The sequence below is a fragment of the Simochromis diagramma genome, unplaced genomic scaffold (genome assembly GCF_900408965.1).
Source record: "Simochromis diagramma unplaced genomic scaffold, fSimDia1.1 OVJJ01000387.1, whole genome shotgun sequence".
In the NCBI taxonomy this organism is placed as follows: domain Eukaryota; kingdom Metazoa; phylum Chordata; class Actinopteri; order Cichliformes; family Cichlidae; genus Simochromis; species Simochromis diagramma.
The window spans coordinates 1,000,157-1,014,345 of record NW_024387152.1 but is presented as its reverse complement, the minus strand read 5'-3'; the positions used below and the strand labels follow the sequence as shown (position 1 = coordinate 1,014,345).

The 14,189-nt window shown below is 41.3% G+C and overlaps 1 protein-coding gene across 2 annotated transcripts; it reads right to left on the bottom strand.

Moving 5' to 3' along the window:
- Positions 1–7,158: 7,158 nt before the first annotated feature.
- On the bottom strand, positions 7,159–14,189 carry kcna2b (potassium voltage-gated channel, shaker-related subfamily, member 2b). 2 transcript variants are annotated; one of them, XM_040048107.1, is made up of 3 exons: positions 13,549–14,189; positions 12,687–12,827; positions 7,159–11,986 (listed from the first exon to the last, which is right to left on the bottom strand). In XM_040048107.1, the coding sequence occupies exon 3, from the start codon at positions 11,880–11,882 to the stop codon at positions 10,389–10,391; it is 1,494 nt and encodes a 497-aa protein (XP_039904041.1). In that variant the 5' UTR covers positions 11,883–11,986; positions 12,687–12,827; positions 13,549–14,189; the 3' UTR covers positions 7,159–10,388. The 2 variants fall into 2 exon arrangements, with proteins under 2 accessions (XP_039904041.1, XP_039904040.1); XM_040048106.1 differs by having other exon boundaries at positions 12,687–14,189.

Sequence of the window (14,189 nt, the reverse complement as noted above, 5' to 3'; positions counted from 1 at the left end):
GTGTAAACAACATGAAAGAACACATTCAACCTGCCTTGTGTCTGCAGTTCAGGCTGACAGTGGTGTTATAATGGTGTGTGGGATATTTTCTTGTCACACTTTGGGCCGAGGATTTCACCCTAGGAAAATTTCACTAGAAATTTTGGCACGAGGGTGCCATGAATATCAAATTTAGTGGCAAAATGAAAGCCATGTTTTTACACATATGCTGGTGTTACATGTAATATGCAAGAAGGTCCTGAGTTCAATTCCCCCATCAGTTTGCATGTTCTCCCCGTGTTTGCATGGACTCTCCCCGGGTACTCCGGGTACCTCCCACAGTCCAAAGACATGCAGTTAGTGGGGATAGGTTAATTGATCAATCTAAATTGCCCATAGGTGTGAATGTGAGTGCGAATGGTTGTCTGTCTTTGTGTGTTAGGCCTGCGATGACTGGGGACCTGTCTAGGATGTACATGACAGCTGGGATAGGCTCCAGCACCCCCCACGACCCTGAAAAGGATAAGTGGAAGTGAATGGATAGTTAAAATACACCAAATGCAGTAAAATGGTAAATGGCCTGTATTTGTATAGCGCTTTACTTGGTCCCTAAGGACCCCAAAGCGCTTTACACATTCAGTCATCCCCCAGTTAACACACACATTCACACACTGATGATGGCAGCGACACTGTAGCCACAGCCACCCATACATACACTCTTTTTTTATCAGAAATAATTAAATTGTTGCTTAAAGTTACACAAAATGCCAGAAATCTGCACTTTCATGAAACACTTTTCACCAAAAATTGAAAACTGTTTTTTTTCCTGATTTATTGGGTTAAGTTACAGCTTTTACTGTAAAAAACACAAACATGTTCACTCAATTATTTTCATAACTTGAAATGCAAGTTGTAGAAATTATATTGAATGTTAATTGAAGCTAGGCTCAAAGTGTTAATGCTAGCTTATTTTAATAAACAACATTGTCATATGCAAAACTAGTGTAGCACAAGACATTATTTTAGGTGGCACATGCCACCCCATGCCACCCCTGTAGATCCGCCCCTGACTTTGGGCTCCCTAGCACCAGCAGCTTTTTTGTTCAAACAACAAAGCCTCGAACGAGATAACATGCTATGTAACAGAGTTTAAAACATCTCAAACTGCCTTTTTGAGCATGGCAGTGAGTTCACTTTACTCAGATGACATCAACGGTCACCAGATCTCAACCCAATAGATCACCTTTGAGACGTGATGTGGTTCCAGCACCTTGGCTGGCAAGCTGTACCTAAAAAGGTGGCCGGTGAGTATTCATATTTCCTGAGGTGTCTCTTCCTGCCAGTTCAAATTGTCTTGAGCGGACTGTTGTACTGAAATAACACTTAACAAATAAAATAAATCAGACATTGAATTAAATATGTGAGTAATGTTTTAAGGTGGAATTCCCACTTACTCTGATTTCCTTTTATTTCCAGGAACCCATTTTCCAGAGCAGCCGTTTAGACAATAAAAGCATAAAGCAGGTGTTACTAATTAAACCGATGAACATTCTGCTCCATTTAGATGCAGACCCCAGATTAATGTGAAGCACCTGGGTTTATGTGGTTTTTCATTGGAAAACAGTTCTACTGCACGTTCACTGAAGCCCCATCTTGCATATTGAATGAGCCACTCAGGTCAAAAAGATACTCCTGCTGATTGAATAAGATATACTGACTGCAGAGCTGGATCCTAATGTCTAATCATCAGTGTTTAAATAGATGTGGCTGGCACAGATACTTTCACAGGCTGACCTCTGGACCAGGGAACAGCCTCAGGCTGGGGAGGGGAAGCCACTGTCTGGGATCAACACAGTCACGTGAGGTTGATATCCCTGTAAGGATGAAGGCTGCCCCCTGTAGGCTACTAGTGGGACTGCTCTTTGGGAAACAGTCTACGCATTTATTTGTATGTAACAGCAGTTTAACCTGTTACGACACCATTCACACAGTATATTTATTCATGATGATGTCATTTTGATCACAACAGCATAAATTTTGATCATAACACATTTCCCACCATACATGTGTCCGTTTGCTTCTCCCCTACACTAGTTTCTTATCTGTTTATTTAAGAAAAGAAATGAAAAGTTGTTTCAGAGTCATTTATGAATAAAAGGTATGTTTGTAATACATTGTATGCTTTTATCTTATTGTAATTTCCCCACTTTGAATGATTTTGTAATCCTTTTCAATGTCTCCCAGACCTAGAGTAGCAGTGCAGAAGTGATAAAGAAAACAGACAGCTGGGCCGCCTCCCTTTTGGATATAAATCATTGAAAACCACAGTTAATTAGGACATTTAAGGAAACAGTACAAATATGATAAACAGAAACATTACAACCCCAAATTCGTCATTTAAGTTGCCAAAAATAGCTTCTCCTGATCCTTTCCCAAAGATAAACCCTGTCTATTTTCCCATAGGCATTGTTGAGTCAGTGACCTATGCATTTTTTTGCTAAATGGACTTAGATTAGCAGACTGGCCACAGTTAGGTTATGTAACGATCTCATCTACATCTTTCTAAATCTGAAGTGAAGAGAGCAGATATCCATTTTGACTATTCACTAAGTGTAATCTTGTCCTAATTTCAGTGTTATGTAGCCTACATTTGCAAATACTTAGGATATGCCCTCAGATTTATGCTGCATCATTCAGCAATGTATAATTTACCTCACTACTCTGTTTGAAGACTGGACTTACTCCAACATATAAACATGTATCTCATAGTTTTCTTACTGCTATCCAGACAACACAGGCACACATCCATCTGTCCATTTTCTTAACTTTTTTTTATAAATTATTATTATTCAAAGCCATATGGGACTTGGAGGCTATCCCAATTATCATAAGGAAAGATGTAGGTTACCCCCTGGACAGGTCGCCTGTCGATCATGGGGCCATTTCTGGATAAGTCTGTTTTAACAATCTCAGTTCATACTCATGAGCATTGCTCTCTTCTTATGGGAATCCTGCGCTACATGTCTCAGCAGGCCTGAGCTACTGGGCTTCTCTCATTCATTCACACTTCTATTTCCCCTCCCAAAGCTGTTACTATCAACTCTTATTTCATTCGTGTGACAAAAATAACTCAGACAAAGCAGGGCAAGTCAACTACAAAGACAACACTTATGAGACAATGGGATGTGATAGGAAAACATAGGGAAAAAGAGGATTTCATGTCTGTTGTATCTAATATTATTAAAATAATTTATCATGAGATGAATAAGTTGCTGTTTGACACCCTTTTAGAAGGCTAACTGATATCTTCAATGTGCTACATCCTTAAATGATGAGGTTTTAAAGTCCTTATTTTCTGTTTGAGGCAGATTAGTGATGGAAAAATTACTCAGATATTAGTTGATTGATGCACAAATGTGCATAAAGAACAAAGGAGCACTAACCAAATCTCTTAATGGAAATATGGCAACACATGCATATCTGAAATTTTCTGTTTGCAGTGTTGTAAGAGTGGAACGGAACAAAAGATACAGACAGAAAATAATTTCTTCACTGACACAAAGTTGAATCTGTGAGAAGGTTGAAAAAAGCTGCAGAAAGACAGAAAGAAAAGAACAAGAAAGAAAAAGAAGCCCAGAAAGGGGACAGGACATGATTGTTGAGCTTAGGAATTATTAATGGAAGTAGGATATATTAAGACTCTAATACTGTGCTGGATCTCAAATGTGAGCAATGACTGGGTGGAGGACAAGAGGAAGTAGATATAATTTGCTCCCCCGACTTACTGGCAGATACACAAAACCAAAAAAAGCAAGAAACATTTCTCAAATCGACATAAGTACTAAAAAAATATGTGTATGTATGTATCTAGTTTCTTGGTACTGCATTATTATTATTATTATTTTTATTATTATTATTATTATTCTTAGTAGTAGTAGTAGTAGTAGTAGTAGTCGTATTTCTGATCTTATTTTCTGCTGCTGGTGCTTTTTCATTCTTAAAAGGGATACAAGCTGGTCAAGCCTCCTATTTTTTCACATTAGTTTTGGGAAATGTCTGTCTTCTATGCATTAACCCAAAACAGAGAAAGTAATAAAATCATTCCATCAAATAAATAAAATAAAATATTGGTTCAGTTAGTCAAAGGAGCTTGCCAAGAAAAGCGTCTGGACTTCTTTAAGGTCCACAGGACAAGACTCAGCAGTCCATCTGCATCTAAAGGTCAAAGGTCACTCTTTCGAGGATGCCAATGTTCACATTTTGGACAGAGAGGACAGATGGTTTGAAAGAGGAGTGAAAGAAGCATCTATGTCCACTGTGAGCGACCATCTTTGAACAGAGGCGGGGCTTACGACACCAACTCTCTGCCATCTATAATCCAGTTTTGAGTTCCCTTCCCAGACGCCTTAACGCCCACTCACATCCTGGGCCATCTGATCTCAGGAATTCGCATGATAAGGTGGGGCCAGGTTTCACAATGAGCTCACCCGAAACTCTGGCTGATTGGGACCCACACCCAGTTTCACACCTTGGCTCAGGCGATTAGAGGATCATCAGGGGGTCCTTTGTCCCTCTGTGGGGGGAAACTCCCACTAGGTTTATATCTGGGACTCTCCACCATTTAACCTTAGAACTGAAGAAGCTTCTCAGATGAGAGATGAAACGTCTTCAAGTAACTTAAAGAAGTCCAGACGCTTTTCTTGGCAAGCTCCTTTGACTACGATGACCTGGATGACTGAGAACCTTCACAGACACATTGGTTCAGTTAACACTGTCATGCCACCTTGTCGACACCAGGGGGCAGATGAAAATAACGCATGAAGGAGGCATAAGGTGAAGCAGCCCACTCGAGTCTGCCAATCCAACTAATAGAAAGCCGCACAGCTGATGAACGAAAGGCACTTCAGTCGGGTTCAGTTCATGTATCAAACCCAAGAATGTTGATGTGCGTCCCAACTTTGAAACAATCTCACTGCATGCAAATTTCACACTTGAGGAAATCATGAAAACAGCAGGATTTGCAGATGCCATGTTCTATTAGTCAAACGAGGTTAAAAAGGAAAGTAAATGTATCAGTTTGTTGTCTGAAGTAGTGACCAGTCTCACTGTGTTCCTATTATGTGGAAATATGACATAATGGAACATGAAGCCCTGAGTGAATATGTCTTTTATCCCAGAATGCTCGATCATCATATCAGCGTTTTGTATCCTGGATTAAATTAGTTTTAGATATCTGAGTGTGTTCTTAGTGGCTTGTGTTTTATTGGTGTGTGGGTGGGGACATTTACTGGAAAAATGTGGATGGAGAACTGAAAGAAAGAGCAAAACCACCACCTGGGGGATTACACAAAATATTAATGTAATGAGGTTTGTGAGTATGTGTCTGTCTATAAATAAAGATATAGAGATAAACTAAACAATGACCTTATAATCAAGCTCTGGTTGGAGAGGTAGTGGAGCAGTTTTTCGCTAGGAATCCAACACCACAGATGGACAGATGAAAGACAGACGGAGCTCAGTAAGACAGGGAAGTTGGAACATTAGCAGTTGAGTCTTTGTTTCGCCGCAATCACGTGTCTCTGTTATGTGGATCGATTTATTAATGGGTGTCAAAGCAAGTCAGCTGCAACAATTAAAGTGAACACTGAAGATTAACAGGTCACTGGAAGCAAAGGTATATCGTGAAAGCTGGCTATAGATTTTATGTCAAAGCTATAAATAACATCAGGTCATCTAAAGCACAGACAGGCTGTCAACCATCCACCATCTAATATCTGGCATATTAATGAACCTTTTTATAGGTTTATGTATTTATCTTTGTCTTCCTTACCCAATATGATTATGGAGTGTACACATAACACAGTCCTCTAGCTGTTTAAATCATAAACCTGTGAACAGAAAAAAGAAAACCTAGTGTTATTAAAACGGGGTCTTTCACCATCCATACAGGACTGATGAAAAAGGAAACTCCCCTCCTCCACACACATGAATGTAAAGATGCACTCAGGCTATTAAGAGGGCTGCATGTTCGGGTATAAATCAGCTCACAGTACATCGGGGAAATATGTCCTGCACATGAGACACTCTCTTGGCCTAATAGATATTACCTCATACAGCATAAGAGCAAATGCACTTATGTCAATCAAAATGACTAGCTATAAGAAAACATATTGGTAATATTGTGAATGAATGTCACTACTTTTCAAGGCCACTAAATCAAGAGTAATTAAAATTGCCCCAAAGCGTCACTAAAGACAAGAGACAATAACCCTGCAAGCAAGGCAGGAGGAACCACTAGTGGGCAATATGACTGGAATATTGGCTATATGGGTGAGTTGATGTTTAATCCAATCAGATAACAATCAGTGGGAAAACACCATCAGTTACCTCCTCCCACTGCTGTCCTTAGCTGACTTTCCGGACCCAGCCTACTGAGACGTCCAGAGAGAAAATTATACTGATATATGTCTGGGAAGGGGGATCAAATCATCCACTGTGCATCATTTAGTGTTTAGAGCGCTGCAGAGAGGGAGACAGATGAACTCACGAGGAAAATGTGTGGGAAATGAAAGCCGAGGGCCAAATAATAGAGAGGGGAAGGCAGACTTACTCAAGCAGCAGTGATAAGAGCACAAGTGAGCAAGGCGACGTGAGGAGAAACAAACCAGGTACAAGGGGGAGTGCTAAATGGTACTGATTCAGAGAAATGTTTGCACTTGTCCCACTCTGATGAATTACAAGTCGAGGGCCTTTTGCTCTCTCTCGCTCACTCCCCTCCTTGCTGGTTTTATAAATAGGCCACTTTGCTTTCTCAGTAATCCACAGAGAGCACAAGATTCACTTAAGGAGAAAAGCGGGACACGAAGCCATTTAGGTGGTGAGGGTTGATACACCTTATGTAATGGGCATGAGAGCAGATGCTCCAGTAGCGGTTCCCTCGATGTATACGCTCTGTTACAGCTTTTTCCTTTTTGTTTTCTTTCTCACACAAAATGATGTCACAGCCGATTTCACTATCGTTTCTGTGACGGCTGCTTATAGGACACCACGGTGTGAATCCACATGAGAAAAACACAACAGTAGCTGCATGTTAGCATAAATATATTCTTGATATTATCAATGAGACCAGTATAATTCATAATAACTTTATAATATACATTTATTTTAAATAATGAAAGTATCTCTGAATAGATATTTTCTGTTTTTAGTTTATGTTCATAGGACATGATAAGGACAGACATTCAAATCCATATTTCTTTGGGTGTAATAATATACAGCTTGATTCTTAGTTCCTTCTTTTGCATACAATAGCAGATAAATCCTTGTACATATAGTGAGCATAGACAGCTGTAAGTATAGACAACAACACAGTCAGTGAGCTGAGGATTATCTTATATTTCATTCACACATGTTTTTGCCTGTCAAACAGTTGAAGAAGACAGAGCAGAGTGAGTGGTTTTCTGAGAGTAACTTTGTACTGAGACAGGATTTATTTGACCAAGGTCTGCATCAAACCTCAGTCCATCCACTTCTGAGGCTCAAAGGCAGCTAATTAATACAAAAACAGAGTGAAAAACAACAGGATTTTATCATTTCTGACAAAGCAAATTAGTTTCATGGATTTTCTATTACGCAGGAACCTACACATGGCAGAGTCTGGTTCTAAAGCATTAGGTACTTGACGACATAATTAAAGCAGCTTAGATACATTTACATGGCTACAGTTGTGCAAACCCCACAATCGGCAGGTTTAGGTCTGTTGTGGCAGCGAAGTCTGTCACAGAAATGCGTCTGCCAGACATGTCCATAAGATTACATCTCACGGTAAGCATCTGTGTACACTGTCTGTATGTTTTAAAATGCCCAGTGTTTGTATGAATGTGTGTCCGTGTACAAGTCCACTCGTGTTGTGCAGTACAGCAAAGACGTGTTATCCATGACTTAGATCCTGATGTGCCACGCTGTTGGTTTCTCTGAGAGTTTGTTGTCATTTCAGGTGTTGTATGCTTGCTAAGAAGAGCAGCAAAGACAGCGTCCAGCCTAAGCCTGAAGTGACATATATACGTAGGAGTTCCTGTACACAGGAGCAGCTCATAGTAATGCAAATACACATAAGAAAAATACAAGGGAGAAAATTGCGGCAGTGTTGTCTCACTTGAATGATCATACTTCCCTTCACAGACTTTGCTCTACTTCCTTATATTTTAAGTCTTCAGTAACTTGCCTTTGCAGACACTGTAGCTTATCTCACAGGTCCACACGCACTTGTGGACATCATCACAACGGAGTGTTTCCTTTCAGTTTGCTTTGTTTAATATACTATGTGCATGTGTTTAATATATGCAGTACATAGGCTGTAAACACTGTGCTAACACTGAGCACCATTGTCATTCTAGCCTGGAAACAAGGGGAGCAGCATTTGAGAGCAGTGACGTCAGCTTGTGTGTTTCTGAAAGCTCTAAGTTTCTCTCACAGTCTCTTTGTGTCTGAGTCTATTTCTCTCTCATAAGCTCTCTCACCCACAAAATATTACACACCGAGGTTGATGGACCTATATGTTAGAGATGGCAGCACTCAGACAGATCCTTGGAGCATTACAAATACACTTGGGTGAGCAAAAACTCTGACTGATCAGCTATGAATCTCAGTGCATCCACTGAGCTGGCAGCAGACGGTGCGCTTTCATGATACAAAGATACTAGGTCGTGACTGCAACAGACTATAACAAATAGAAAAGTGAAGAGCTTAGGATGTTGTTAGCATCCACAGGGTGGATCATAGTTTGATATCTTTCATCTCCTATGCTGGAGGTAGCTAATAAGCTGCCACATGAACACACTACCCTCTCTAGCTTAAAACTTTCCATGTATGTAATTAAGTACGTTTTCCTTTCTTTATTGTCAAATATTATTTATATTAATGCATGCAACAATGATTACTTTTGAGGACATGTAGCTTTGCAAAATCAGAACTGCAAAAGTTTTGGTTAGTTAAATATGTTAGGCCAAACCAAGATACAATTTAGCAGGTGGTTCCACATAACAACTTTCAGAGGAAAACAAATGTTCCCTTTTCATGTCTGCCTTAGATGGAGGCCATTAAAGGATAACGCTGTGAAGCAGCTTGATTAGGTCAGATTACTCTGTTTTAACAGCTAACTGCTAAAGACGTCGTAAGCAGACTTGCAGTAAACTCAAATGCTGGCACTAAAGCTGAAGCTTAAAAATGACATATATACATTTCAGTTGTTCATGAGACCTAACCTGTGTTGATATATGCAACAGAATGTCAGCAATTTGCCCACAAAAGTTATTGTATCTATTCCTACACACATGGAATGCTTTGAAGTCAAGAACAGCAACGTTTATTTTGGGCAGTGATGTCAAGCTGAACACGTTTAACTGCGTGTCTAAAGTTACAGCAAAGAGGCTGGAAACTCACCCAGAACACTAAAAGAGTATTTCATTCAACATTAAGGCCATGAAAATATATGTAATAAGACCACGTTGATCATAAATTAATTATATTATACACACTCATTAGTAGAATACGTTAAGACATTCACTCTGTTCAGTGTTCTGCTGTTCACCTGCTAATCTGCACTAATTAGAGGCAAGAAAAGGCTTCGAGTGGAGAGAGTCACGCACCCTGCATAGACATTGTAAATCGTTTTGAACTTCATCAAGAAGAAATGGCAGGAAAAGAATGTGGTGTGCTATAGCAGTACAGAATTACAGCAAAGCACTCATTCAGGCTGTTGGTATCTACCTGTCTCTGCTAGCTTGTACTAGACCAGATGTAGCAAGGGAATGAATACTAGTGCACATGGCCACCAGCATATTGGTGCTGCAGTCTCGTTCTTTGCTTCTTAATTCGGTGTTCCCTCGAGAGAACAGCTGTGATCTGGTTGAAATGATCTTTCTGTGTATCTGGACCTTGGCAGTTAGAGCAGCAGATTAAAGCTGCCCATGAATGCTGATCGAGTGGCCTGTTTTATAAGTTATGACACGTCTGTAATATTGTTGGAATATTGTTATCATGCATCCTTTGTGCAGCAATTAGAGAAAGAAGATAAAAAAAAATTAGTGGTCCTTTTATATTGTTATTATTGATTATTATGGTTAGGCTACAATTTTGCTACTGTTGGAGGCAGGATAACTACTTTCACAGGTAAGACTAACTCCATGCAAACACTAACAATGTCGTGAATACGACAGCTGACAGTTCTATAGTATGAACATGATGTGGGAGAGGATGTGGTCTTCTCTACTGACCCTTTCTCCACGTTAATCTCACTGATCTGCTCTGCACTCCTATACTGGGCCCCATACATTTATCAGTATGCGGACCTTTAGCTTCCCACTACAGTTATTGTAGATCCCAGCAGAAGTAAATCGTCCGAGCTCGCATTATACATCTGTACGCATCTTGGTGATGTTTACATAGTTAGTGTTGGCCAGGGTGCAGTTTCCTGTTTTCCTGGCCTCTGATCTGAAGTCCTCCATACTGTGGTTCACTGCCTCTTGGATTTCCACATAGTCAGACTTACTGAGAGTCGATCCGCTGCCGCTCCGACCGCTCTTCTTCAGCTCGTCAGCTGAGCTGGCTTTAGGCACACTTGGCATATTCAGATACTGTGCCTGCTCCTCACCTTCTGTCTCTCTGTGGTAGAAGTAGTTGAAGTTTGATACAATGACCGGTACAGGCAGTGCAATAGTCAGCACACCGGCAATTGCACAGAGAGACCCCACAATCTTCCCCCCAATAGTTGTTGGGACCATGTCTCCGTAGCCTACGGTTGTCATGGAAACCACTGCCCACCAAAAGGCTTCGGGGATGCTGCTGAACTGAGAAACTGGCTCGTCTGCTTCTGCAAAGTAGACCGCACTAGAGAAGAGGATGACACCAATGAACAGGAAGAAGATGAGGAGGCCCAGCTCACGCATGCTGGCCTTCAGTGTCTGCCCTAAGATCTGGAGTCCCTTGGAATGACGTGAGAGTTTGAAGATACGAAATACCCTAACTAGACGGATGACACGGAGAATAGCCAAAGACATGGCTTGCTGGCCTGCCTGGCCATCCTCTGGCCGCTCTGCTAGTTCTGTGCCGAGGGTGATGAAGTACGGGATGATTGCCACAATATCAATGATGTTCATGATGTTGCCAAAAAATCCAGTTTTGCTGGGACAGGCGAAGAACCTAACTAGGAACTCAAAAGAGAACCAGATGATGCAAAGCGTCTCAACAATGAAGAAAGGATCTGTAAAATAAAAGCTTGCAGATGGAGTGGTGGTGTTGTATGCGGACTGGAGTGAGTTATACATCTCATCTTCGTTTCGATTAAGTGGCAGTGTCTCCAGACAGAAACTGACAATAGAGATAAGAATCACCATGACAGAGATTATGGCAATGATGCGAGCTGGTCCTGAGCTCTCTGGATATTCAAACAGAAGCCACACTTGTCTCTGGAACTCGTTTTCTGGCAGAGGCCGCTCCTCTTCCCTTATAAAACCTTCATCCTCCCTGAAGATTTCCATAGCCTCTTCACCCAATTCATAAAACCGGATCTCCTCAGAAAAAATGTCAAGAGTCACGTTAACAGGCCGGCGCAGTCTCCCTCCAGACTGGTAATAATACAGAATAGCGTCAAAACTTGGTCGATTCCGATCAAAGAAGTATTCATTCCGGAGCGGATCAAAATACCTCATCCTTTTTTTAGGATCACCTAGAAGTGTCTCTGGAAACTGGGAAAGTGTCTTCAGCTGTGTCTCAAAGCGCAAGCCTGAGATGTTAATGACAACCCTCTCGCAGCATTCATGATCCGGATCCGAGTCGTAATGGTCATGAGGCTGACCTGGATGTGCTGCTGCTTCATCCGCAGGGTCGCTGGTAGCGACCGTCATGATGGAAGAAGATGGGACCTGCAGCTTTCAGACCGGGCGGGGCCACGCTGGGCCACAAGTAGGTAAAGGCTCCACACACTTGTACAGTCAGGCAGATTTGCCTGCTAAAAGGAACAGACAGAAAGCAGAGGTAGGTTTAATATTAATGTGATCAGCACATGCTTCACGCTCTACTTTTTATGGGACTTTAAACAAATAACTTGTTCAGAAACTTGTATTCACTGGCAAACATTTATGATCCACTTATTTTGTCAATTTTTAAACCAAACATTTTTCAGCTGCTGTTATTTCCCAGAAATGCCATGTTACTTCAAAGCCTTGAAAGCAGAGCATTTGAAAATAACAAGTTGGTGGGGGCAGAACCATTTGCGAGCACTGGCTCCATTGTGTCTGTGTATTAGGTTATGAGTTCCCCCTCATATGAGCACACTGCAGGATCAATATGCAGGCCAGTAATACAGTATCCACTCTCACAGGGTGCAATTACAACCAACAAATCTGATTATGAGCTCAGTGCTCCACAGCCTCTGAGATGAGTTTCCTCTATAAATCTGGTGTTACCAGCATTTCCTACCAATGCTGGAAAACAAATCTTACCTAAATTAATAAACTTCGTAGTTTTTTCAGTAGAGAAGATTTTGGGAGATTTGTCAATTCACGTGTTTGACATAACACACATCTGTTCTGTTCATTAGCAGCTGCACAAAAGCAACGGTGGTGCACAAGATACAAAAAACAAAACTTTTTTCAGCTTTTGATTTTTAAAATAAGGTCTGAAAAAATCAATCAATCAAAAGCCCCTACCTGCTACTTTTCACAGGCACGTATTGGGCTTATTTACAGTCTCTGTCCTCTGCTGGTAATTCTTAAGCAGAGTGCCCGGTCCTGAGTCACTCCCCTCGGTCCAAGCAGCTCCTTCCTGTCACTCATATATCATCCGAAGCTCTGGGAGAGGGGACAAGGTGTGAGGATGCAGGAGTTACCTCCATCGCTTCAGTGACCAGCGGGCACATGCCGAGATGCAGCTACGCTACAGGCTGAAGCTGGTCGGGGATGACGGTGGGGGCAAGTGGTTTGCACTTAAACACACTTAAAATCCTGACGTTAGTTAAATTTAACATGACACTGCCGTCGCCCAAAACAAAAACAACGACAGCCTTGTTGCCTGGCATCAGTGGACTTACTGAAGAAAAGATACTGTGAAAGCCGCCGAGGAGATTTAAGAAATAACGCGGAATCACCTGTTTGATTCTTAAGTTGTTTAAAAAAAAATTTACTTTTTAATTATTTCAACGTAAATATCACCATCCTTTTTTTCGGATGGGGAAAATCCATATGACTACACCAGTGATGCACATTACTAAGAAACAGAATGCATTCACAACTCCATGGATGAAACCAACCCTCTGATGGCGAAATAAACTATTGCTAATAAATGTGAGTCCAAGCAGCCAAGTTCATGCATTTCAGACATTAAATGGAAATGTTGTTTGGAGTTAGTTTGGAGGGGCAGGTGCCAGACATGCTCAAGCCATTTGCAGCCCTATCCTGTGCGGATCATGGAAATCCACAACAGTCTCCATGCACTAAACAAAGCAGCATAGCATTATCTGTCCGAGTACAGGCAGCATTATTTCAGATAGGCTAATGGCATGCAGGAATTCACCGCGATTGTCTTGTTGTTGTGCAGACGCATGTAGCCTATTATTGTTTTGTTAAATCCAGTTTTTCTCTTCTCAAAAGGTGTCTTGAGGTCGTTCGTCTATTTCTTCATATGTGCCCTTCTTCCCCTATTTGACTAATCAGTCCAGCGGCTGTGTCATCTCATCACGTCTAACTGTTTTTGAGCTGCCGGCTCTTCCCGTGTTTCTCATATTTCACCATAATTCACCATAGTAGAGATGCGTGGGCTGCAGTTAGGCATTGCAGCGCATACTAAAAGCTTCTTGTGCGCCTCGCCCCATCCCTTTGCGCTCCCCACCCCCCGACACTCCTGTCCTCACTCTTCCACATTAAAGAGGAAGCATCGCCCACTAGAGAGTGGAAGCGTTTCTAAGCAAAACCCGCGCTGCTCAGAAGAGATTAAGGGGAAGAAGAAGAAGAAAAACCCTTAGAGGCAGAGAATGTCCGAAAAAATTTGAGCGATAAAATGTTGTTAATGACTTGGCTTCTGTTGTGTTTCCGATGTGGATATATATCCACATAACAAATTAGAATTGGGCTAAAGAGAGGCACAAAATAAATAGAAAGAATCCAAACACCGTGAACAACAGTGAGGGAGAATTGTAGGGGAAATTACACGTTTAA

Excerpts from the sequence above, each read along its gene's own strand:
- kcna2b (XM_040048106.1), bottom strand. The coding sequence starts at position 11,882 with ATGACGGTCGCTACCAGCGACCCTGCGGATGAAGCAGCAGCACATCCA.